This window comes from Venturia canescens, chromosome 2 (assembly GCF_019457755.1).
Source record: "Venturia canescens isolate UGA chromosome 2, ASM1945775v1, whole genome shotgun sequence".
Taxonomy (NCBI): domain Eukaryota; kingdom Metazoa; phylum Arthropoda; class Insecta; order Hymenoptera; family Ichneumonidae; genus Venturia; species Venturia canescens.
Window position 1 is genome coordinate 11,566,228 of NC_057422.1, and position 27,839 is coordinate 11,594,066.

Below are 27,839 nucleotides of genomic sequence, written 5' to 3' on the forward strand. Positions count from 1 at the left end.
TTCGTCGCGCGAACTTCAGAAAGAGAAATCATTCGGAAAGGAATAAATCCGTTTTGGTTGTGCATGGCGTCGAGGTAATTACTATTATTGTGTAAAACACTGATTTCATATATTTCATAGCAACAACTGTACAAGTTTTTTCTTTTTCCAGTCACACATAATGATATATTAATTGGTAGAAGAATTGAATTCTTTTTTTTCCGTCATTTTAATATGACACATGTACGAATTAGTGCGAGGGAAATGTGAGGGAGAAGGGGAGAGGGCGGGAATTCCGCGTCTTCGTTGACGCTGTTTCACTTTCTCGAACCACTAAAATACGGTTTCACTATACATTTTATCCTATAATTCGACAGTTCCTGCTCGTGTCCTTCATTCGTCTCGTCAGCCTCCGAGTTCGCTCAATGTTGGAATTTATGAATGGCGAGAAACGAGGAGGAAAAATGTTTTGTTTCGAAAACATGCGGAACTGCTTCGGAGCACTGGACGCTTACGTCCTTTCGTTAATTTCTCTTTTCTTCGAGTCTTTTCACCGGAAAAACTTGCGACGGACGGAGGTTGCGCTCGTGATTGAGAACTCAAACAATATTCGTCGTTCAATCAGAGAAAGAAAAAAGAATTCAGATGCGATTGAAATGAAGATTTTTGAACGATGAAATTCGACTGACCGAGTGACAAAGTTTGTTCAAGGATTGAAGAAAATTAATTACTCAATTGGTTGCAAGCTATTTTTTGTTGGAATTTTGACATTTCAGTTTCCAATGTTCCTCAATCAGTTGCCCAATTTCTCAAACGAGCCAGACAATTCTGCTCGAGTATTTGTTTTTTTTTTATGTACAGGATCGACGAGCTGTTAAACTTTGGAGTTTCGCAATCAATCGATCGTGGAATCGAGTGCATGTTTTTTATCCCGAAATTCCTAAAACGCTTTCATCGATTGAGGGCGAGAAAAAAAGAGAGCGTTTTTCTATACAATCTCGAAAAAAAAGAATAGAACCAACAGTTTTTTCTCACTCTCGTAGATTAGTACAAATTTGCGGTCTTCAAGGGCAACGGATCGAGCAGATAAGGTGGCAAAGTTGTCGCGAATGGTCGGGGGCTACAGGAGCCCCAACCGCCGACGCTTCCCCTCCCGTTTGGGGAGTTTGCATCGTTGTGCCCGTCCCCGCTGAGCTTCACGTTCAAAAGATTAGGATTCGTCATTGGTTTGACCTCGGAGTTGGAGGGATGATTGCTCGAGGCGCCGTTCGGTGTCGCAGGACTTCTCGGTGATCGACCCTCGGCCTTTACGTTCGCGGAGACCGGACTCGAAGCGCCGCTTTCCACCCCCATCCCAGCGCTGCCGGCGCTCTGTTGACCACTCGATTTTTGCTGGGCAAGACGTTCCTGCTTACGAAACTTTGCCCTTCTGTTTTGGAACCATACCTAAAATGAGATTAAACAGAAGAGAGTTTGAGAAACCTTTCACTTCATTTTAACCTCCCAAATGCCAGCGGATAAGCAGTTTAATTAGTCGGTAAAAACGCGAGCTTGCACGCCGCTCATTCCGACAAAGTGCCGAGGAAAATCGGCATTTTTTTCTACTACGATTTCTACTACGGAGGACGACACTGCCACCTGAAGAGGTTATTTCGGTGTTGGCAGCATCGACAATCTCGAACAGCAGCACTGTTTCCTTTAGTTAGGTTTTCAATTCAGTTGGCTCACAAATTCATCCCTTTTTGGTGGAGTCCTCATTCAAACGAAGATTCAAATAAATTTTTCAAATCCATCCAAAACGAGGGCAAGCATCCGTCAAAAGCTCAGTTTGCTTAGTTTTTGCTGCTATTTTTTAGGAACTCTTAATCTGGGATCAAAAGAGTGACACTTGGCTTCCTGGAGAACGAGCTTTCGCGAAGTAAAGATTTTTGCGCCGCGGGACTCTTCGAGGCAACATTGCAAAGTCTCGAAAAATCTAGAAATTCCGAGTTGCAAGAATCCTGCAACAAATCGGCCCGGAGCCGTTCACAGGGTTGGTTTCAAAGAGCTCTTTTGCCACGTTGCATGCCAGTTGTGGCAACGTCCTCAAGGTGGATTCTCAGCACCAATAAAACTTGATCGAATATCAAAATTCCAAAAAGTACAGCGTCAACAAATTTTCTTTCACTTTGCCTACTCTCGTAGCTGCTCGGAGTAGCCCAAAGTTGCCAAATGCACTCGGTAATTATCCGGGATAATAGAGAGAAGCATCAATTCTGAGCTTTCATCAATGCAATCTTTCAATCTGTGAAGCAACTACATAAAAGTACACATAAACCCGCTTCGGTAGCACGTGCACGCGTGCGTTGGGCAGCTTCATCGACGATTCGAATCAAGTTTATTCGTTACGTGTACCAATTTTTGTTTTATCATCCCTCGTCCCTCGTCAATCAGTCGATTTATATCGGTCCATCGTTCATTCCGGGAGTAATCTCGGCAGTGGCCGCACGAGAAGGCTGCACATACGCGTGTTTAACCGGAGCTAAAACCGTTTTCTCTCGTCGTTGCAAAAGCGTGCACGGAAAATGTGGGATGTTTCTCTCCTCGCTTCGCCCCGGCCCGCCCCCTCCTCAGTGTGTGTACGAACGCGATGGGAGGAATGAGGAACGAACGAACCGTGCCGAACGCCCAAGCATTGCAACGTAATTGGCTCTAGTTTGGGGCAAATGAAATATTTAACGAATAAAACAAACGAGAGCGACGGTGACCTGCATGTTAAAGTAGCGGATTTATTTGCTCGGGCGCGTTTGTCCGCACGATGCATGGCGAGAGGAACAGGGATAAATGGAAGGATAAAAAGAAAGCGGGATGTTGATAGAGTGCAGAGTTTTCAACGTCAGAGGGCGTTGTGTGCTTTGGGCGGGCGCTGCATTTGGGTCGTTCGAAAGCTGACTTTTCAACGGTTTTCAATTTCCACGATTCTATATAACTTTATGTGTATGCTCAGCCCTGAGAAACTGAGGGAGCTGAATCAAATGAATTGCGAATAAAATTTCGTCGGATCCGCCTCTTCGCCTGAAATAGTTTCATTTCAACTTGCGAGAGAATCGGTCTCTTCGTGTGGCCTTTTACTTTTCTGCTGCATCGTGTTGGAAAGTCGAGTGGAAATAGAAGCAGAAAACTTCAGCCGGGTCAGGCTTCTACTTAAAAAAATTCAATACCGTTTTTCCATCATGCACTGTAAAGACAAATGTATGGATTCGTTGAAATTTTAGTTGTATCGGCGATTCGTCGTGAACGAAATGAGCCTCGATAGCCCCACTGAAATTTGGTTTATTCAGTCGCTGAATTTGCTGGCTCCAATGAACGTAGCCCACCGCGACAAAAGCGTGATTGATTCAACGAGATGTTTGTTAAATCAACAAATTTCAATTCGTTCGCCACGATTCTTTGGTCCAACAAACGTTTTTTTTTCAGTACGAACTATACAACAAATTTTTATTACAAATTTGTAAAAAACTTCCTGTCTTCGATCCACTTTCAGGACTAAATTACTAACGACGTAGAAAAACGGCCAGGAACTTTTTTGTAGACAAAATTGTGTCCTCTGGAAGAATGGTCCTGAGCACTTTTGCTCCATCTACGACCGTTTCGTCGGTTCGCTCGACAGAAATCTACCATCCATCAATTCGAATGACGAATAAATTCGAAATGACGAAAAAGCTTAATAATTCATTTCGAATTCATTTTCAGATTAAATTTCACACAGTTGGCCATCTGTCGCAGAGAGATCTGTGCATAGAATGCTTTAAAACCGTAGATTCACCCGTTGCATGTGCGAAGAGTTTATTTCTTTTGACCGTTGCTACGTGCATACATGAATACAGATATTCGCAGAGAGTTAGAGGCAACTAGTACATAAAACGTGTTTGCGTACATAGGCGAGTGTAAAACTAGTACGTACACAAAAAAACAGAGAATAGGGATGATGCCCCAACGGAAGAGGTGACGCGGAACACCATGACGAACTTGATTGCCCTTTCCGGACAGCAAACACACGGCTATTGGATTTTTATATAAGCTCACTAAATCCACTGCGGGGTGACAACCGGCACGAATTCTGGTTACTTTTTTCATGGTTGCTCAACCAGGGTTTCCCGCGTTTGTCATAGATAATTTTTCAAATCCAAGCAAACTCGGTCGATGAATTTTCCTTCAACCTGACCCCAGACAGGTCAAAATTTATTTCCAAGCCGAGTACTCTTCGCCCTTGGATTTGTTCTATTTTACAACGAACATCGTCCTCAATTCTCTATTTGAAAATGGATAAACTCTTGCTCGTTGTGTCCGATTTTTTAAAAATTGTTCTCAAGTTCCAATAAAATGAATCAGAGAGCTTTCAAGTGTCACTCTTAAAAAAAATTCTATAGAAAATTGCGAAATATGCGAGAATTTCTATAGAAATGGACGTCAGATAGAGCCAGTGACAGCACAGACGTCGATAATCCTAAAAAATGAAATCCCCTCGCGCGAGCAAGAAACATGTGCCATCCAATCGGACCATTGGAAGTTTTAATTCGTGTCTCGGTAGATCCTTTTAACGATTCGTGCACACTTGTTATTCACGGTTATACACTGGTCCAATAACGAGCCTAATATTCACCATCACACTTGGCTCGCTACCAAACCTCCACGACATTTTTGGGGTGGAACATGTGCTGGTGTTTGCACACCAAGCAGGGGGAACGCAGGACACGCGTTCGTGAATTATCCGGACGGAAGAGGGAGAGAGAGAAATGGAACAGTAGCACGAAAGAATGAACGAGGACAAGGGAGGAGGAGACTTGCTTACAGCTTGAAAAAAGTTGATCTTCTAAAGCCAGGAATTTGATGGGGTGCGCCAATTCCAGGCGTTAATGTTGAACAAATACACTCGGATGAAGTAAAATGTAACAAGGAGGTTGAAGATAAAGAAAGAAGGGGATTTTGCGTGTTTTGTGCAGCACCACCGCATTGCCTGTCCTCCGTGACAGATGTCCCCTTCGCCGCCGGATAAATATTTAATCGACGCTCTATATAAGCTCCCTCTCTTTCCCTTCTTACTCTTTGACCTGACACACGACAAAGCTGACTCTATTCCGTAAACGGACCCGGGATAACTGGCAGAGTGTAAAAAAAACTTGCCAAACGTCAATCAATTTGAGCGTACGATTGTTCCGCGATGCTCTCGCGTCCTTTTTATGCTGCGAGTGACTCTGCGAGTAATCACGGAAAAACAAGCACAAATTACCTAGTTTCCCTTCATTTATTCACCATCCGCGAAAATCATCCCAAACCACTTGCCAAAGCGTGTTTCTACCTCAAAATAACTTCCTCCTTTGCCCCTAATCTCCTTTATTTTTGGACACTCGTATCCACATTAGACACGCTCATTATTTTGTCACGTCTATTCGTTCGTCTCCCTGAAACCGAGTTGCAACAGCACGTTTCGTAGCAGACAAAAAATCGAGCTAAAACCAATTCGAGACAAGTTCGAGACAAAAACGCAGAGAGCTGAATATCTCAGTGCATCAAGATTTACGTTTCTTTCTCGAACTATGAAAAGTGAGGACCAAAATAAGAAATCGTCCATCAAAAATGCTGTACGATAGACACGAATTCGAATTGGAATTACGATTATTAGAGATGTAAAAACCTTGCAGACAAAAAAGCATCAACCGATGCACGTGCAACGTTCCAAACTATTTTTTTTAGATTGTTAGATTCTTTTAGGTTTTTTCTCCTCGTTGCCCACGTTTGCTTCCGCTCGGTTGTCTCGTCCACTTCGTCGTCGTTTATGATTTTTGGATTGCTGTGAATAACTCGTCAGTGAGCCAACTGTACCAGAAGCTTGTAGATTAAGCGTTCTGGAAATGGACGCGTTATTAATTGGAATGAGAGTCGTCGAAGCGTTGACGAGAAACTGTAGCCTCGTAGCAGAGTAGAAGGTTGCTCAAAGCTTCCATAGAACTCAAGAATATCATAACAAAAGAGAATATTATTAAAAAATAACAAAAGAGATTCGTTTTACTTTAACTACCCATGAGCTTAATTCCCGCGACATTTTCACTCTGCACATACGCGGCTCTTCGTAGACGTGCATGTCTATTTCATTCACATGTGGTAGGGACGATGTAACCAACTTTATTGCACCGCAAAAACTCCCTCGCAGTCGCAACAGTGGAAAACACATGCCCACATAGTTTAGGGACGTTTGGAAGTACTGTGGCATTAAGAAATAAGGGCATACAGATCCAGAGGCATGAACATCGAAAGAAGAGACAAACAAAGCAAACGCCACAACATCTGTGACCCCGTGCATTGTGCCGAGTGAATACCACACTTCTAGTTCGACGCACTTTCCTCCTTCCCACTATTTCCTTCTCTTTTTCCTCCACCTATACAAAACTGGTGTGTATCGTGGAAAAGCTTTTCATGGACATTCGTTTTTGCTCACTTTCCTCCATTGGTATGCACGGGGAGCACTTCGCCCGACTCGTTTTGTACGAGAAAGGGATTCTTTCCTCCACAACTGACGATGTTTTGGAGCCTCGGGCGACCCGCCGTGTACACACTGCAATCCTGAATCCGTGATTTTTTCTCCAAACTATCGTCTCTCGTGTACGTGCGTTCAATCACTCTCGAGATTCGAACGATTCAACCAGAAATCATTATTTCTGTTGGAAGATTTTACCAAGATTTTAACAGTTCGTCATAGTTAGCGGGAGATTCGAAAACCAAATTTTTGCTTGGTGCTCGGAGCGTTGACAGCCGGAATTCGAATTACAGTGGCAATGGCAAATCAGCATGCATGAAAAGTGTGCAGAACGATAACGTTCGGAAAAATCATCTGCAGGAACTCAAAAATGGTGAATGAAAAATTGTGGAAATTAATCGGGCCAACAAACAAGGATAATTTCGTTATTTCGTAAACAAGTTTAGGTTGAAAGTTTGAAAACTTGTCTTACGAATGACGGTTAAAGTAATGCTTGGGAAGATTGCCCAAGAGGAAATTTCGATAACGATAAGTGGATGCCAAGTGTCGTGCATGAAAGAGAGCAGTGAAACTTTTGTTGAGGGTGCCTGCTGCATTGGTACTGGACCAGCGGAGGGAAGTTGATCTGGCTAAGTTGTTCCGAGAGAGAGCTAATTAAAAGGATGGAGACGACCAAGGACGGAGATAGGTTTATCCAAGGGTGAGTTTGCAACGACAATCGGACTCTCGAGCAGCACAATTCAATTAGGAAGATAAATTTTCGGGGTGTCCCGTCGTTACACTTTCTTGTTTGTCCAACTAGGAGGACACACCGACTGCAATATTTTATCCACTGCTAATAAAAGATCTGCGCTCCAAGAAATCACGATTCTATCATTTTCCACCCATCAAAACTATCTTCGTCTACCGAAATCCTTGAATCTTCGTGATCTTGCGAGCTCATTTTAATTTCATCTTCTCGCCATTTCATGCTGAACGGAAAACCTAAAAAATCTCAAGGCTACGAGAGTTTTCGACGAGACAGCCCCCATTCGTGTGAATTAGTACGCGGTTGGAAAAAACTCGGATTACTTTTCAACATTTCGCGACTTTTTTTCTCTAGATTCGTGAACTCGAATAAAAATTCCTAAAACGAAGATAATATTTAGTGTGTCGTTCGACAGGATCTTTTTTTAAAACTTTTAAACACCCGATTTATACTCCGCTAATAAAAAGTCGTGATTAACGTTTAAAAACTCGCTCCAACATTGAGTTTAAAAATACTAAAAAAATAATACGATTGGAACACACGTCCCGATGTTTTCTGAAACCCGAAAAAATGCGTGAGCATTTTTCGTTGTGGAATGTTCGCCCGAATATAATTTTTCCTCCGTCAGCTTTGATTTTTTCGTCGTATTTCGAAGTGTCATAATATCATTGACAAGTCCACATTCAGATATCTTAAAATTGAAGCAGAATCAATTTCAGAATGAATTTTATACAAAACTGTCGCTGCATCGAGTATCGGGAAAAGCGATTTTCTAATCGATATTAAAAAACAAAAATCATTTCGCATTCCAACGACCGAGGCTTCAGAATGATTCCTATGAATAAACTCATCAGCCACAAATAGGGTCTGCGGATGTTGTCATCTAATGGCAAGATAAGAAAGTGTCGTTAGAAGGCAAAACAGGATATCGAGGAGCCAGGAAATAGTAAAGTCGAGGAGTGGGGAGGGACGGAGACGAGCTGGTGTTTGGTGGGACAGTTTTTAATCACTGTAAGTGGATGTACATGGAGCTGGCGCAATTACCAGGGAAGACTGGCTGACTCGCATGGGACCCTTGTGTATCAGGCCGTCCTGCCTGCTTGTCTTTTTCCTCTCTTTTTTCGCCTCTCCCTTTTTCACCCTCGTTCTCTCTTCCGCCGTCTCTTTCTCTTGGCAGGCCCGACTAAAGCGGCACGCCAAAAGCAGAGCAGTCAGAAGAGCAACCGAATGTTTTTCCCATTTCGTATTTTGTATCCCTCCGCGAGAAACACACGGCGAAGCCGCGCCCTTGTTCTCTAGTTCTTGTATGAAGCGCACCGGATATTACCGGAACGTTCGCTACGCGCGCTGGCGTCGCTTTTTGTCGCGATCTCTCTCTTGCTCTCACGCACTCCGACTTGGCAATGGTCGCTGGAAAGGGCTGATTTTATGCTCTCTCGTTGTTTTTCCTTTTTCTTCAGCCCCTTTTTTCTCTACCTTTCTCACCCTCCGTTCGTTCTTTCTTTCGAGCTTTTTGTTTTTGCCTCTTCGCTCGTTTCTCGTGCCCTTTTTTTCTCCTTCTTTTTCTCTCTCTCTCTCACTCTCTGAATCTCATTTTTCTCTCTTTCTTTTGCTTCCCTCATTCACACATCTCTGGATTCTTCTCCCGTGTACTTTTCTCATCGTCCCTCCCGCAATTCTCCTTTTTTCATCCCTCGGAATTCGCTCTTCCTCACGGCGTACGCATCCTGCCAGCACCGTACCCCACTTCATTTTAGTTTTTTCCGCTCTTTTGCGTTGCGAACGTCGCGCGAAGCATCCCGCCCCCGAGCCTTCGCCCTATCCGAGGGAATTCAGCCCTCCAGGGAATGAAAAAAACGTGGAGAAAAACAACGGGAATTCACCGTTGATTTTCGCTCGTACAGGCTGCTCCGGATAACCGATGCTGCTGCAGTTTAATGCCTGTATCTCTTTTCACTCGCCGCGGCACATCCACTCGCTAACACGAATAGCAAATTGACCGAGTTGCTTTTTTTCCTCATCTTACAAACTGCAACAGCTTAAAGAAAAAAAGGCAACTACGGTACTCGATGGAGGGGATCAAAACATGATGGCTTTTCAACTTCGTACTTTACGTCAAAACGCCCATGAGAATCGATCGCTGTTACAACGTAGAATCCATTTTTCGAGAGCAGCGCTGGGCCTCACGCGGGGAGACCGCGACAAAACGAGGCACTTTAAGGAAGTTAAGAATGAAAATGATGTCATCGCTTTTAAACCGATTGCATCTTATAAAGTGAAATGTAAAAAAAAAAACAGTTAAATTTTCAGACAGTTTAGGAGCGTCGTCGCTGAGAAAATCCAATTTGGGCCAAATAACATGTAATCTTATGGAAGTCAAGACACATTCAGTGACATCTCCGTTAAAAATGATGCTAAAAATATGTAATTTTTTGGGCGCAACATGAGCAAGGCTTGCTGAATAATGTCAATTTTTTTCCAGATTTATTAGAAGATTTGCTGAGATTATATTAATAATAATCTGTTTCCCGTGCAGTTTTTTAAGGCTCGGATCGTCACCGTCCGTGTTTACGACTGAGCTTTCACCAGTTTTTCGTCTTTCCTTTCCCAACTCTTCTTCAAAGTGTACGCAACATTGCCAAACTGTAAACTGGCCTAACTTTTGAAAGTTACAGGTTATAACTTTTGCGTAAAAAAAATGACTGCACGGCCTCAACTTCCTTAAGGAGGGTGGCTACACTCGTCAAAATGATAAGAAATTGATCAAATTTGGTGATAATGTTCTTCAACGTCAAGTGCGAAGACACCATTTTTTTCAAAATTTTCTTCTGCTTAGTTATCGAGTAATTACGCATTAAAGCAGATTTCTTATGTCCGAAATGTATACCTATATATATGGAAACGCTATGCTTATACACTTGAACTTTAGTGATCAATTACTCGTTAACTGTACAGAAGAAAAATCTTAAAAAATTTGTATTGCCAAATTTGGCCCTAAAGAATATGTTCACCAAATTTTATTAAATTCTTATCATTTTGAAATTTTTAATGTATTTAACATGGTTTAGCATGGCAACATTGTATCCTCGGTAGCCACCCTCCTTAAGAATTGCGGAAATCTTTTTTCATTATTCTTATAGTGGTAGTATTTCTTCCCTGTATGCCTTTTCCGACTTTCGCATAATTATCTCCCCCTTATTTACATATTATTTCATAAAGTCTGTGTTGCACACCAGTATTCAACAACCGTTTTTCTTTCCTTGTATCTAATTTCTAACATTTCCTTATTTTACCGCTTGCCTCTGATCATTCCTTTCTTCAAGAGTCCTCCCTCGAATACGCATGGCTCATTCCAGAAAAGTTAAAAAAAGGATTTTTTTCCAAAATTCTCGAAAACGTTATTCGAGAAAAGAAAAAAAAATGAAAATTTAAAAAAACATAGAAAGTAATATTGAAAGAATTCCATTATTTCCCTTTTCTCGACTGATTCAAGCGTTTCTTCCGACATCGAATTTGGTTTTTATTCTACCGAAGCCTCCCCTATTTCCATTTTTCATACATTACAATCCTGTCACCCGTTAATCGTTTTGTTTGCATCGTGATTAATATTTCATGGAGATTTTTGGCGTCAAGTGCGTATACTGGAGGGTTCGAGAGAGCCGAGGAGCACGCTCTTCCTTAATTGGATACAATGCATGTAAGGGCTGTTCACGTGCAGTGGAACACCACTCAGGTCTGTAACTTATCCAATACGAATGTAATAAAGCATCCGATCAGTGGTCACGAACCCTTGACCCCCTGCGCCCTGCTGTTGGCAGGGTTCTGCCCTACCAGACGTCCAATACCGTCATTACGTGTATGTCGGAAAGAGAGAGAGAGAGAGAGAGAGAGAGAGAGAGAGAGAGAGAGACGCTGGTGCATTTTGCAGTTGCCATCAAATTCCCATTGACGCGTGGCAAGAGGCACACGTCCCCGGTGGCACATGGACAACCAATCGAATTTTCTGACTCGCTGTATCCGTGTAGAAACTTGAGCGTGTTCGTCCGCGTCGTGAGAGATTAAATGTGCGATAACGTACCGGGTGTCCAAACGTTGACATTTTTCCGCTAAACCGACGCTCGAGACGAAATTCGAACCCGTTCGGTCTGCGCCATCGTCTGACACTCGATTATTATCTCGAATCCCAATAACTAACTGGTTATCGCATTTGAAAAAGCCGGAAAGATCGAAGCAGGATCGTGCGTACTGGAATTTTCTGCAATTAGTAATTCGACCCAGAGAAGAGCTCGGAAAACTTGTCGTTTTGGAGAGCCACGTGTAAATTTATATTTTTCTCAATCTCTTCCGGAAACCGGGTCACGAGATCGGGGAGAGGGAGATGAACAAAAATTCAAGAGATTTACGTAAGATTGAAAAATTACGAGTCACAACTTTGTTCAGGAAATTTGGTGCTCCGCAAAAGAGTCTCTGGCCGTCGTGACGGCTTGCGCGCTCGAAGTGCGGGCTTTCGTTAACTTTAATAAATGATGCGCCGGGAGTTTCGAACTAAGAATTGCTGGCTCAACTTCAGTTTCCAAGGATAACCGTCCCGCCGGGACACCCTGTATGTGCCTACACGAACGCATATAATCTCGTCATTTTCCTTCCTGAATTACAATTCCATTAACGCGTTCCAATCCAACGACCCACACAGCGATGAGTTCAGTCTGCATAATCGAAGTAATGTCTGCGACGACGCTGCGGAATCTGGATTTCCATTGAATATGCAAATCCTCGTTTTAACAATGGTCGTTGCTTCAAATTTTCGTTTTTTACGTACCAATTATTTTCTCCCCATCACCGCACCTCTTACGAGGACAAAATTTATATTTTCATCCACTATTCGCACGGTGCGAAAATGTAACTTCGCAGATTCATTGAATTCCGAGAATTCTTCGTACAACGTTCGAAAACGAACGAAAATACGATGTCAACGAATTACTGAATTTTTTGGCATCGCAATTCCGATACTGTGCACCGTGGTTAGACAGTTTTTCAACAATTTTTTCACATTTTTTTCCCCAACCGTAAAACCCTACCGATGATCGTAAGCATCCCGCCTCGTTCAAGAGTTTTTTTTTAAGGAGGAACATCAGCTTCACGTAAAGTGAGGTTATGTAAATACGAATTTCATTGTTTTTATCTAAATTATCTAGGTTATGTAAACCCCGTTTGCTTTATTTATACGGGATTAACCCCCAAAAATACGTCATTTTTGGATGGAATTTGTGTGATATATAATTTAAAAATGGCAGAATCAAACGACCTCAAATTTTGCACACATTTTCTTTAGAGTTCAAACTGTGGAATAATACTTTTTTTCTAAACTATCACCATTTTTTATTTGTTTTTGAGTGTGAAAAGATGGGGTATGTGGAGTTATTTCCTATGCGTAGGTGTTAAGGAGTTTCGGTACAAGCGATACAACGTTGCCATGCTAAACCGTGCTAAAAACATAAAAAATTTCAAAAAGTTCAGAATTTTATAAAATTTAGTGAACAAATCCTTTAATGCCAAATTTGACTATACAAATTTTTTAAGATTTTTCTTCTACACAGTTATCGAGTAATTGATCACTAAAGTTCACGTGTATAAGCATAGCGTTTCCATATATAAAGGTATACATTCCGGGCATAAGAAATCAGCTTTAATGCGTAATTACTCGATAACTAGGTAGAAGAAGATTTTGAAAAAATTTGTGTTTTCGCACTTGATGTTGAAGAACATTATCACCAAATTTGATCAATTTCTTAATATTTAGACTTCTGTACCGAAACTCCTTAAATATTCGAAGTTTGTAAATGATTTACTAAAAAATGGCTGAATGAAATGGATGAAAAATTGGAGAGGCTATAGAAAATATATCCAAAAATGTATTCTAAAAGTTTCATTAAGCTATCACCATTTTTCTCAAGCTGATGTTCCTCCTCAAATATTTGGTTCCACAAAAAGTGGAAAAACGTACCGAGTATATTTGAAGGGAATGCCAACATCTTGCCGTTTGTCCCGGAGCACCTGAGCTGTGTTCCTGTTGGTTTATTGATTCTCATTGAGAGCGAACAAATACACGGACAACTGAACAAGTGCAAATTCTCCTCGGAGCCTCGTACCGAAACGAGAATTTCTCCAATTCCATTGTATCGTTATATTTCATAAAGAATAACCAAAAATAATATTATATCATCACAGTTGTTAATAAAATATTTCAATGAAATTACATTGATAAAATAGAAGAATAAAACGAACGAAGATAAAAAATGCATCGGTACAAAATCGACAGGAAGGGCTCGTTGTATCGAAGTGCTGAAATTTTGAGATCAAGGAAAATCGATCGATATCTCCTGCTGCTCGGAGAACAATTTCTACAAAATTCTTTGCAATGTGGCCATCCAAACTGAGCATACTTGTTTTTGGCATTTACGGATATATTCGTTAGGTGAAAGTGAGGTAAAATTGAATTCATAAAAAGAAATCAAGCTGTTCTCGTTGAATAAACAACATTAATAACCGTTCTTTGAATAGTCTCATTTTAATTCTTTTATAATTAACATTAAAAATAATGTCTCGTCGAAAAGTGACAAATACAAGATTCATTGGAATAACTCAAGAAAATAACCAAGTTTTTCTACTTATAGATGTACATTGATGAAGTCAACATTGACTTGTGATATATACAGGGGTGGGTCCTTTGTCGGCAGAGAGATGCTCTCGCGAGAATTCCCGGGGTTTTCTCCTCGCCCTCGCGCCCACATAACAGCTCTCCTTCGCATCTTCATTCGTGATTCGTTCGTTTCCAACTCCCTCCGTGGACTACTGGAATGGCGTCTGCTCGATAAAACTCATCCTCCTGTGCCCCTCTCCCTTTCTCTCCTCCCCCGTCCCTTTTTCTTTTTGTCTCTTCCTACCGGCGTCTCTACTTTCGTCTCCCACTCGCTTTCTCTCGGTTCTCTCGATCTCCGTCCCTCTTTTGCTTAGTCGCCCCTCGCACCTCTTCCGCCCTTCGAATCCCGCCCTCCTCTCCGCCAATCTACGCTCTCCAACCTCCTCATCCTCTTCAGCTCTTTCTTCCATATGTACAGAGCTATCTTGGCTCGTGGGTTCTGCAGAAGTGACGGTCCTCGAACCCCCTCGCCGCACGCTCCGGCGATCTTTCTCCTTCTTTTTATTCCTTTATCTCTCTCTTCTCTCAGGTCCCCTACTCACGAGCAGGCTCTTTGATATTATCTGTACGAATTTCATACGATTTTCACGAATGTGAGGTAGAAATATAGGGGGCTTTGCTCTCCTTTTTTTATTATTGATTCACCTGACTCTGGGATTCCACTTGGAACGCGTCGAGGCTCTTTTTACATCGATCGTACCAGCATCCGGAACGTTTTTTCTCCGATTCTATCGGAACGAATGTGAGGTGGATATTTTCGTCTACATTTTGTGCCAGATTTTGTACAGTTTTTCGTTGCCTCTCGTTAATGTCTTTAGTATTATTTAACTTTCGTCGTACTTATTTGTTTTCTTTTCTCATTTATTCTACAAAAATGTGGAGAATTCGAACGAAACGTTTTTCGTTTGATTTTATGAAATTTTGGCGTAATCTCTTTCTGTTTCTTTTCGTCCACTTGGGCCATAGAAATTTTGCGCTACATACGTCGTTGAAGCATTTTTCTCTTTGCAATTTGGAACTAAGATTTGTTTCATTTTTATTCCAGGCTCTGCGCTAGTTTGTGGCCGAATCTTGGCGCATTTTTGATTCCTCGTTCAAATCCGGTGCTGTTCTTTAAAAAACAATTTATCGAAGACGTGAAAATAATCTTTCTTGCAAGTTTCACGCAATGCAAAGTGTTCGGATACTTACAAGGAACTCTCTGATTAATCGATCGTCTCGACGAAGCATTTCTCATTAAACTTATTTTTTTTCAGTTAATGCAACATTGCATTTTTATACGGTGAGAAAATTTCACTGGACACAGGATTTTTTCGAAGATGGAGGCCAATAAAATGGAATGGTTCGTCAACTTGAATAAAATTTCCAATAAGAAATTCCTGTTTTCAGAGAAAAAAAAATCAGCAGAGCGCGACAGTATTATTCGATCTCATCATTTTCTCTTCGCATCGGTACAATAATAACAGGCGTTTTTGTAGTAAAATCAAAGTGACAGAGGTTTACCAGTGGAGCTCCTTTCGTATTCAAGGGGGTCGTTTCAACTCCTTAACAGAAAGGATATTATGGTCGGTTTATATGACCGCAAACTACTAGAAAATGCATAGAAACGTCTCGCTGAATAATTATTATGGGCCGGAAGTAAATATACGAAGATACGAGACATAGGAGCGTGGAGCAAATCTCGAATAGGCAAAAAATGCTGATTTTTATCAAACGACGTTGATCGTGGCCGAGATCAGCATTGAAAAATGTCAAAACTTTATTTCTAATACCGTTGAATGGACCCAAATGAGAATAAACTCGATGAATGGTCAACGCAAAAACGTCGTTTAACAAACGACGTCAAAATGTGATTACACACGATCGATGAAATATTTCAGGTTCAAAAGCTCGTACAATCGACGCTACGACGAGAGAAGAATAATTCTTGAATGAAGCATTTAAATTGCGGGTAGGAACGCGAGTTTAATTTAGATTCGTAGTCGAATCAATCTCGAATATCATACGAGAGTTTCCCAAAGTTCATTAACCCGGAAACGAGCGTGTGTGTGTGTATAAGAATGGAAAAACCGGAAACCTCTTGAGCGATTTCCGGCCCGAGCATCGTTTCAGAATTCAATATTCAGGATTTCTTTATTTAGATCCTCGTTTTCGCGCGGGCCATTCATGATCCAAGTATCTCGTTTCTCCTCTAAGAGAATAGTGACTCAAAATATTATTTATTTTCGCATAAGGATCAGCTCGTCAATTCGACGATTCGGAAATCGGAATAATTCTCAATTAAAAATCTCGTTGCCAGGAATCAAGAGTCTGCGTAACCGATCAATTCGCTCCACGACAAGAAAGCAATTTTCTCTTCTGCTCACCACGCGACCTCCTGATATTTATAGCAGATTCCAATACCTTCACAATCACCAACAAAATCAAGAGATCCGAGCCTTCAAATCAACATTTCTAAGTAACGTACCAATTCAATTTTTCCCCCCCAACTATTCGTATTCCTGCGAAACTCTTAAACCGTGGATACCACACTGGTGCAAATTTGCACCCACGAAAATGCCAAGTGTCTAGAACTTCAAAATTCCTTTCTTCAGTTTGGCCATTTTTCTACAATGAAGCTTGATTTTTCAATTTTTCCAATGCTTCCAATCGATTACCAAGCAATAGTTGCCCCTAAAAAGTTTCGTTGTAACATTCATTCCATACATTGATGGATGGAATAAAAAGCTTTGAAAAGTCCAAGTGCAAATCGCACCAGTGACCTCAAAGCGAATGTGGTATCTACATGAGCTGAAGTTTGCAACGTTGGAGTCCAACGAAATTATCTAAAAAACCCCTCCAGTAATTCGAGTAATTCTCCAATTTAATTTCCTGTCGAATTCGCAATTCGTAGTTTTTCAATCTGCACTGATACTTCGTTAAGTCAAAAATTTGTCAACTACAAATGTTTTTTTCCTTCATTTCGTTGGACTCCAACGTTGCAAACTTCAGCGTCGTGTATATACGGGTTAAAAAAGCTCAACCATCCCCATCACACTGACAACAAAACTGCTTATTTCGTGATAAAAACTGATCGAGGTACAGATTGAATCAAGCAGCACGTACCAACGATACAAAATAACGACGATATTATTGTGCATACTCAATGTATAGCCGGTTGATCCTCCGGATCGGGAGCGCATTATATCAGTTCATTATATCTCTCGGTAGTAGGAATGGAGATGCAAACGTAGGAGGATATAAATATGAGCGTTAAACGAATTATCGTGGGGAGTGCATACGGAATGATTTTCCAAGCGCGAACGAAATGGTGAACACTCGATATCCATATTTCTCGAATTTAATTGTATTTTGCTATGAAAACCTCTCGTCGCTGTGCATGTTTTCCCGTTTCCTCTCGTTCTCTCTCTTAACCATTTATAGTCGTCTCCGTTGCACTTTCGCTCGACACACGTCACGACGATCCCGTCGGAAATGATGTATCGACGTTACGTGTTAAAACACGAGGACACACAGACGCAGGGTAAATACACCGAGGGATGGGGAGCCATAAGGTAGCAAAATTGCATTTCATGTCAGTCGCTATGTGCGCGTGGGGCAACGCGCTTCGTTCATTATACTTATATACATTCGCATATTCTCACCGCGGTCGAAGTACCTGTCCATAATTCTTCCGGTGCATCGTACGTCACCCAGGAGACGAATGCGCCTAACGAAAATGTACGGCATGGTAAAAAGTCTCGTTCATTGCGAAAATGCAATTGGAATAAAACAAAACACTATGAAAAGAGACGAAGAGAAGAACGAAAGGGAGGAGTATGGAGACGTTACAAGCGAGATTGATTTAGTGGATTTTCAAACGTAACGCAAGATTCCACCTCTCAAATTGCCCTCGTGAACGAGCAACAAATTCTTGAGAGCTTTCCCTCGCTCGATCCGAAAAAATCTCCATTTTCATTCTGGAATTCGAGTTTTCGTTTCGCTATTTATTTTTGTAGCGGCTCGATCTCGAGAAAAAACTAGCTGCTTTTTATGCGAGCGTTCTTCCAGTAATTCAAGGGAATTTTCATGAGGAATCATCCTTTCTTTTCCTCGAATCTTTTGCACAGAGGACTATTAATTATTGAAATGGCAGACGCGACACGAAAATTGGTCGTACGTGCGTTATATATTTTAGATGACAGCTCGATTGCCGAAGGGTCTTATTCCGCTGGTGCCACATTGATAAATCTCAGTTAGACGAAGCGCATCTGGATTCTATGTGATTATATATGTGCGTAGATGAGATTGACATCGGGTCTCGTCTATCGCATAATCTCATTACAACAGAGAAGTTATCTCCTCGAGTCCAGACAGACATTTGCATAAAATCGAGCTAAAATTAGCTCTTCCTTTCCCTCTCTCTCTCTCTTTTTCTCTTCCCATCGAGAAACAATGTGAGAAAGAAAAGGAGAGAGAGAGAACATCTTGAAAGATTAATCGTAAGGAGGGAAGGGATTTCTCCATTCAAACTGTTAGAATTAGAATGTTACGAACGATCGAAAAAGCATCAGCCGACGATGTCTCGATCCGGCGAGGCATAACGAGACATTTATGCCCAATATCCTCGTAATATTCCACCTTGCACCAAAGAGCACATACGAGTCCCTTCAACTCCGAAATTTTATGAAAAAAATCATTGACAAGAGGATATCGATGCTGCGACTGGAATGACGTGAGGTCGACAAACGATTCCGTCAAAATGGCTGAATCTTTCGACTTTTGGGGTCATCCTTTCGCCCATTTTACTGATTGTTTTGCGAGTACGTTACTCGACGAACACGAGGCTGCCGATTAAATTGGAGGTCCACGTTCTGAGCGATTGTCGTTGAAAACCGACTATCCAGGGCCTGGATTCACCAACGAACTTTCAACTCCACGAGTTATTCGAAAGCATGAGCGATAAAAAAGTGTTTTATAACAAAATGGGAGTTGATTCGAGGGGAACTTGGATGCCACAGTTGCGGAGAGCGCTCTTGAGGGAAGAGACGATCGTGAAAAAGGAGGCAGAGACGAAACGCACTCCTTCGTACTCCCGATCATTGACGTCTGGTCATTTTGACGTTTGGCAGCAGAGTATGAGCGATACCACGTTTCTTTGGATTGGCTTTGAACACAGTGTGTTTCTAAGAGGGAGGCAGAAAGAGAGCAGGGAGGAAGAAGCCAACGATAATCCGTCAAGAGCGTTGGGCAACACAATCCATCAGAGATCAGGAGTGCAGGTGTCCGTGCGAGAACGAGAGATATAGCAACGACGAGCTCAGGCTAATTAAATTATCTCGGACTTCCTTCCCGGTTCCAACATACCGTTGGACGTAAGCCCGTAAAGACTATCGAGAATTTTCCCTGATACGTCCCCGTCCTCGTTCTCTCTTTTCCTGTCCTCGTCTAGCTTTTCCTTTCGCGCAATCTTTTCCTCCATTCCAGCCCTCCGAGAGCACTACTCGCAGCCACAGAGGCGGATGCTCCAAGAGGTTTATTCAACATCCGGCAATAATCCAGCTTGCTGGATCCTCACAATGAAACAGGAAGAAAGAGGGCTGGAGAAAGAGAGATGCAATGAGAGTGATTGATCGATGGTGTACTTATACCGCCGGAAAACCCATTGCTAAAATAAAACAAAGTATTAGCCGATGGTGGGCTTGCAGAGCGAAATATTCAATTGAAATGTGTAAATAAATAAAGGGGAGAGTGCGGCAGCGCGTAGTTTTGACATTCTCAGTCTCAACGTTAAATCCAGACGCAGGAGAATTATCTGCAGAAATAATTGGTCAGGAAGGACGACGAAAAAACTGAAAGAAAATACACGTTAGGAGGAAACTATGAACTGGTCGTTTCACTTACTGAGCGTGCGAACGTAAAGTCCTGGGATTTAATGACGCTGAAGTTTGCAACGTTGGAGTCCAACGAAATGATTTTAAAAATCCCTCCAATAATTCAAGTAATTCTCCAATTTAATTTCCTGTCGAATTCGCAATTCGTAGTTTTTCAATCTGCACTGATACTTCGTTAAGTCAAAAATTTGTCAACTACAAATGTTTTTTTCCTTCATTTCGTTGGACTCCAACGTTGCAAACTTCAGCGTCGTTGGGATTTACAGATTTTGTTTCGGCGTTGTTTCTCTCTTTATCGAGTAAGCTCGACTCACGAGTCGAACTTTTTTCTCGGGTTTCGTCACACGATTTTGTTGAAAGTTTATCGCCCTCCCGAATCTCTTGACATCTTCGAAAATAATAATGACGAATTCGCGTCATTGACTTACCTGTACCCTCGCTTCCGTCAGGTCAATGTTTCTCGCGATTTCTTCTCTCGTGTAAATATCCGGATAATGAGTCTCCTGAAACGCCCGTTCGAGCTCCTTCAGCTGAGCTGATGTGAAAGTCGTTCGTATTCGACGCTGTTTCCGCTTTTCCGCCAGACCGTCGTGACCCGAGTACGCTTTGTATCCGAGACCACCTTAAACATGGTAAAAATCGAAATTACAAATGACCTTTTGACACACGTGTTGCAGCATCGTTTACTCATTGGTTCAGAGACAAAGTTTCAAACGAGCGTTCTCTGGAGGAGAAAAAACTGCTCAATCGGGTCAGTGACATAGCGAATCTGAAATTTGATATTTTGCCTTTAAATTTTGTTTCCCGTCAATCATTTTTTTTTTTATATTTATGACCGTTTGTCTGGCTTTTACGATCAGAGTGAATCGATCATTCGCACGATGATGAATAATTGTGTATGCACGGAGAGACTTTTATACGAATATTTCGGATGAATTTGCTAGAAAAATTTGCTGTTTTGAAGCAGCGCTGTTCTATATCGCCGTTCTATCACATTTCACCAATGCGCATAGTAATTTTGATGCCGAAAGCAGTTCTCTCAAATTTTACTATGTACGACAGGCAAAATTTAAGTCTACGACATTCTTACATCGAACGATGCATATCGATATCCGAATGTCACTCGTGTCTTTGGCAAAATGTTAAAAATTGGTGAATTCGACTGGACAAATTGCTTGAAATTTTACTATGTGTCACTGGTTAATTTTCATGTTTATACTCGCAACGCCTCGTATAATCGGTGGGCGCATGAATTTTGCTATGTTGTTGAGCTAAATTGAGTACGGTAAAAGTGAAAATACGAAACTATGCAATTTTTCGTATAGCACAGAGAAACGACTGCTATGTTATCTCCTAAATTTTCATCAAATCATTTCATTGGTCACTATGTTTTTGATGAAAATTCGCTCGGTGTTGATTTTTGATATAGTACAGCGCGTTATTTACTATGAACTGTGGGGGTGGGGATCAAATGTTGGAATGACTAAAATTTCGAACAGCTAAAATCTCGAATTTATAAACTTCGAATGATAATATGGAGACGGATAGATTCGACTAGAGCTTTGAATGCCGAAAATAAATAAAGCAGAAACTGCAAGGTTCGAAGCACCTTTACATCGAAAATAGAATGTAACAATCGCCCATAGGACGATGACTAAAATATCGATTTTTCGAAAATTCGACTATCACTCTTTCGATTCATAAATTACTATAGTCAGCGATACTGTGAAAATTCACAATTTTGAAAATATAATAACGAAAGATCAAATATTACTGAGGTTGAAATACTGAAACACCAAAAAGTCGAATGGTCAAAATAGCGAAACGTTAGAAAGTCGATCGATCAAAATAAAGAAATGCAGCGGAGCTCCAAATACAATGACGCTGAAGTTTGCAACGTTGGAGTCCAACGAAATGATTTTAAAAATCCCTCCAATAATTCGAGTAATTCTCCAATTTAATTTCCTGTCGAATTCGCAATTCGTAGTTTTTCGATCTGCACTGACACTTCGTTAAGTCAAAAATTGGTGAACTACAAATGTTTTTTTCGTTCATTTCGTTGGACTACAACGTTGCAAACTTCAGCGTCGTCAAATACACGTGTCTCACTCACTCACTTACTCAGACCGGTGATCTCCAATTTTAAACATCGCCATTTTGACTTTCGCCTTTTCGAGCTATCGCTATTCCGTATATCCAAGTTTTATAGGCTCGAAAAATTCACTTTCGATTTTTTGCTACTCTATATTCTGGTCTGTCTGTAAAACAATTACTCTCCATTTTGAATTCGAAAATATGAACTTTTGACATTCGTACGGTCTGTAAAAATTGCATTCGAAATGCAAACTATCGAAATATATATTTTCGAATAAATGCGAATTCAAAGAAAAAATATTCGATTAAAGACGTAATCTGCTAAATAGTCGATCGGGAATAAGAATTTCGGATTACTTATTTTTCTCCAATCTTACATGACGAATTTATTAATTTCGAAATATCGACCATTCTACAATTCGGTTATTCGAAATTTCGAACCCCACCCAACTGTGGCAATGGTTCCCCAAACTTTTGCATTATTTGACACACTCTGTAGCGATTATTATCACAATATCGATGTGGTCCGACGTTACTATAAAAACATAGTAATTTTTGCTATAAAAGTCTCTCCGTGTGAAAAGCTCAAATCGTTTTAAATCATTAGAAAATTCGATTTCATTTTGGCAAAAATGTTTAATTTTGTATGGTGCGGAGAAAAAAAATGTCTTGTTGTAAGGACTTTTCTGCTGAGTGTTGGACGATTTGTTTTTTTCCGTCTCGTACGAGGGTTAATTTTTCCAGTCTCGTGGTTTGATTTCTGTCAACGACAATATTGAATTAAAGCCTTAATTCGTGTGGAATTGATGCGAAAATTTCGAGGTGCTTGGAATCAAGAGGATAGAGATCGTGATGGGGAAGAGAGGACGGAGAATTTGACCGCAGTAAACGCGAACGAGGGACGTAACCATAGCGATGAATGAGAGGGCGAGAGAGGACCATCCATTGATTTTCAGTGCCATCTTGTCGTCGGTATCTACCATCGCACCATTTCCTGCAGCGAATCCTCCAAACCTTCGAACTCTTGTTTTTAATGGAAAGAAAGCTCGTAAAAACATCGGGACGACTTCGTTTTTATGGGAAAATTCATCGCTCGAAATTTCGAATATTCTACTGTTGCTTCCGATTTTTCTCTCGAGCATGGAAGATGGAAATTTTTCAAATTATTTTCCAAATTTTCAATTATTCAATTTTTAGTTGTCTCGTTCCGAAAATACTCCCATACAAAAATGGTGGTGATAAAAAAACGTGTTTTTTTTTTCATAAATGCGTGTTTTTTTCGTATTTTTCGTCCCGCCATTTCAAATGCACGGATTTTCCAATTTTTTTGACAATCCTCGTCGATCCCTGCACTCAAAATATTGATTTCTTCCGACGTGCAAAATTGCCCATGATTTTTTTGGAAAATGTGAAAAAACATGATTTTCTATGAAATAGAGCTGAGATGAGCGTTTCGGATGTTCATTTTCATCTTTCTTTTTTGACAGCTCGTCCTTCAAAATATCCATGACAAGATCAAACTAATTTTTGACGAGTAGCAAACAGCGAAATTCTTGTTTCGAGCGTCGAGTTATTTTACGAGATATTTTATGTGCAATCGCGTTTTCATTCGATCTTTCAGCTCAACGGTGTCTTCCAAACTACTCCAGCCACGAACTTTGCATGCTTTTCATGCATCGAAACCTCTTCAGGGGTTTTTTCGTTGTAAAGAATCGAAGTTCGAATACAAACGGAGCCTGCAGGAAATTCTTTTCGCTTATAGATTTTGGCGTAAAAGTACCGAAACAAACGACTTTTGATGAACGTCAAATGGTTGTTTAGTCTCCGCTCAAACTCCGACAAATTTTCCATTCGAATAAATTACGAGTAATGACTCATCGAATCGAAATCAATTCACCGAATAACATTTATTAAACACGATACTGATCCGTACGTTTTGGCAAACTTTTTCTTGGGAATGCAATGTGTATTTTCGACAGATTTGAACCCAAGCTCGCGAGGACGGTGCTCAGTGCTTTCGCAGGAGTCAACATTTTTTTATAAACAAACCCGCGACTAACGTACACGACGCTGAAGTTTGCAAGGCTGGAGTCCCACGAAATGACGACGCTGAAGTTTGCAACGTTGGAGTCCAACGAAATGAAGGAAAAAAAATATTTGTAATTCACCAATTTGTTTATTTCACGAAGTATCGGTGCAGGTTGAAAAAAACTGCAAATTGCAAATTTGACAGGGAACGAAATTGGAGAATTACTGGAATTGTTGAGGAGTTTTTTCACATCATTTCGTTGGACTCCAACGTTGCAAACTTCAGCGTTATTACGAAATGGTATAAAAAGCTCTCTAATAATTCTTTATTCTCCACTTTCGATCCCTGCCGAATTTACAATTCGTGGTTTTTCAACCTGCATTCAACTTTTCCTTCATTTCGTTGTACTCGAACTTCGCAAACTTCGGCGTCGTCCCGCGTACCGAATAGCAACGATTCGAGGGTTCGGGTCGACAGATCGTTTGTTCGTTCTAATGAAACTCGAGTTCGCGAATGAAAAGGTGGAAATTTTTGGTCCTACAGGAAATTAGAGAAAAATTACTAGTTTTCCGTGAAAAAAGGTAAAAATTGTTAGGTTTTTGGTTAAAAACTTAAAAATCGTTGGTTTTCCCAGCAGATTCTAATGATGTATGAAAACAAGTGACGTCTGAGGCCCTGCATTGTTGTTTGGAGCGCTGCCTTTGAAGGTTATTCTCAAGGTGATACCTCGAGAGGATTTTATTGTTTCTCAGAAATGTTGCTAAGGCATATTTTCATGGTTTGAGGGCGCTCTTAATTTCAGTGATAAAATTGAAAAATTTTATCTGACGAGGAGATGAAACTGTGCGAAGAAAACGTTCCGATCGAGGATCAAAAGCTGCGCTGTCAACCTGCTGAAAATCGGACTTCGATTGTCCATCATTTTTTGTTCCCTTCCCTGCTCGGGGAGAATAAAGTCGACAATTATTTCGGTTAGTTTCCGGTATCGATTAGTGAAAAACGATTTTTCAAAGATGTTCATCGATATATTTTCGTCTCCAGACTAAGAAGCACATTTTTGAGAAAACTTTTGTTCATACTGTTTTTCAATCACTTAATAAGTCTGCAAGATTTCCTGGCGAAGAGTCAAACGCGCTTCGGCAGTAGGGTTCAAGAAAATTTGCAGATTTTCCGAGTCTAATTATTTTTAAGTTGTATAATTTCGATAAAACAATTTAAAAATCTTAGCCCTCGAACAAGATATAATTTTAATTGAAATAGCGAATTATAACGATTTTACGATTCAGCCATTACCTTGAAGATTGATGGCCGACGGGAAGATGGATGCCGCGTGTCGATGAACGTCCTGAGTTCTGGCGGCCATTACAGAACACGGGGATGCGTGTGCCGCGTGATGCGCGTGGGCATGACTGTGTGCCGGATGATGGGAACCGAGCGACGGACCGTTTGTCCCGCCGGTTGTTCCAGCATTGCCGGGATAGCCGGCCGCTCTCGCTGCCGTGTAACGATATGCCGCTTGGCTCATTTGCGAACACGAGCTAAGATCACCATAACCACATTGCATCTCGCTCGCAGCGAGAGCACAACTCGATGCTTCGAAACCGGCGGCTGCCGCGGCCGCAGCTTGATTCAAGTACGAATAGTCCATTATCCGTTTTATTTTTCCTCTTTAATATTGAATTTACGACCGATTATCCCGGCAGCTCATTCGCATGGACGGCGTTAAATGTCATTTAATTACTCATTTTTTTCACTACAAAATTTCTATCGACTCTGATTCCACTGTAATTATTTCCGATCTTAATATTTCACTGTTATTCCTGCCCGAATTCAACCGCGATTATTCCTCCGTAGTTAGTAGAATTTTTCGCATTCAACAATTTCACTGTGATAAATTTTAGCAGCTTGTCTCAATTCGCTTCATCAATTTCACTTATTTTTGACCAATTTCGCTAGATTTCACTGTACATCCGGTTCGAATCGACTGGTCTTCGAGTCAAAAACGAATGACGATTCACTCACAATTCGATTGAAAATTCACTTGCAATTGCAACTTTGACGCGTACATTTTCGTGGATTATTCGAAGCATGGCTCTCTTCGATTTTTCACGTCACCGAAGTGACTATCGATTAGAAATCGACTCGAGAGTAGAGAATTTACGGCGAGCGACGGCAACTCGAAATCCGGTCAAGAGTGTCAATTTTTTACCGGACGTTCACACAATATTATTTAACGTATCATTTCCAGACTCATTTTTTTGGATGCGGATTCGAAAACAAGATGTTTTTAAGATCGGGAATTCACGGGATTAAAAAAAAATCACACCGCAAACACTGTCTTCGAATTGTATTATTATAATCACCGTTATAATATTAAATTGCAAAAAAAAGATCGAAAAACTCTTCCGTCACTGGCAACGTGTTCCACGAAATTTTCGTACAGACGCCCTCTAACGTCGCTCGAGTTGCACTGAATCGAAGAGAGAAATTTGAGACTCGACGATTTTTCTTCCTCTTTCCACGGGTCCTTTATCCAACGGATTTCCAATTCGTTAAGGGCGACGAATTGAAGAGGAAAATTTCCCTCTTTCCAACGATATTACGTTCGACTAGTATCGATGAACATCGCGAACACAAACCCGTATTAGTTCAACAAAACATAATAATGTCGCGGAGAGCGAAAAAAGAAGGTCGAGAAATTGGCTATAAGTTGGAAAATCACGTCCTCGACTTGACTCAGGAATTCCCTCGTCCCTTGTTCACGCGACTCTCTCCCACAAGTTATCTCTTCTCTATATTAACGTTCTTCGCGTCTTATCTTCTCTATCCTCTCCTTTTCCTCGTATCTTTCGTTCTCCTCCTTCTCCAAGACTTTCTCTGTTTTCTCTCCACCCTCAAAGGTGTATCTTCACCTAACCACTTAACATCGAGACCGCGATCTCTCGGACTCTTTCTCTCTCCGACACGGGCACATAGACATAAGCGATAAACTCCCTCTCTGTTCCACTGGGTACACGTTGCAGAGAGTTTATATCGGTTGCACAAGACCGCCCAGGCTATGCTTATACACAGGTTTGATTATAATCGTATCAAGCGAGAGAGCAAAGGCCGATATCAAATTATTGCGATTATCCCCCAGATCCGTGTGATACGAAAAGTTTTTTGCCCGTATATAGTCCCCCGCTTAAGAGCCCAAAGCACGAGACGACGACCGACTGGTGGCTCTCCTCAAAATCAAATGATAACCTTAATTCAATAAGGGTTGAAGGGTGAACATACAGCAGTCGGGGGTGGAGAGGGAGAAGGAGGAGGGCGAGGGGGAAGGAGAGAATTGTAGGCGTGGCTATCGTTGTTCGGAGAATCGCGCGGAGGATATCCTGAGGGTGGTGAGTTTCCACGTTGATGATTGGATCACTGCGACACCACCCACGCTCTACCCCGAGAACCATAGCCGACTATTTCCACCAGTGTTGGTTCCCGCCCATCCGCGCTCTTTCTTCAACTCACTTTTGCATCGATATAATCACACCGTTACTACCAACACTTTCACTAGCCTCGATCATCCCCTCTCGTCTACGATTCATTCCGATGTACCTACAGAGAAAACCCATCGCCCACTTACCTCCCTTTTCTCTACAAACTAAGCACACACGAACACAATTTTGCCTCTCGTCCTTCATATTCCTCTCAACATATACTACGGTTCGAACAGAGACTCGCGCAATGCAAATGATTGGACTCTTTCTCGATGTCTCCGTGTTGCCGTTTCAGGCACTACTGCCGCTTTACTTGCCCCTACCATCTCAACCGCATCGCGCGAGTCACACACCTGCGTCTGTCATTGGCTCGTCACGCGCCTTCGTACAATGTTTTCTTCCTTTGTTCGGGGCATAAACATCACC

General features: G+C 41.3%; 1 protein-coding gene across 2 annotated transcripts; it reads right to left on the reverse strand.

The window, feature by feature from the left end:
- Positions 1-65: 65 nt before the first annotated feature.
- Positions 66-27,696, reverse strand: LOC122405982 (paired mesoderm homeobox protein 2B-like). 2 transcript variants are annotated; one of them, XM_043411102.1, is made up of 4 exons: positions 27,560-27,696; positions 25,231-27,164; positions 20,243-20,436; positions 66-1,425 (listed from the first exon to the last, which is right to left on the reverse strand). In XM_043411102.1, the coding sequence occupies exons 2-4, from the start codon at positions 25,583-25,585 to the stop codon at positions 1,024-1,026; spliced, it is 951 nt and encodes a 316-aa protein (XP_043267037.1). In that variant the 5' UTR covers positions 25,586-27,164; positions 27,560-27,696; the 3' UTR covers positions 66-1,023. The 2 variants fall into 2 exon arrangements, with proteins under 2 accessions (XP_043267037.1, XP_043267036.1); XM_043411101.1 differs by lacking the exon at positions 27,560-27,696 and having other exon boundaries at positions 25,231-27,340.
- Positions 27,697-27,839: the final 143 nt, after the last annotated feature.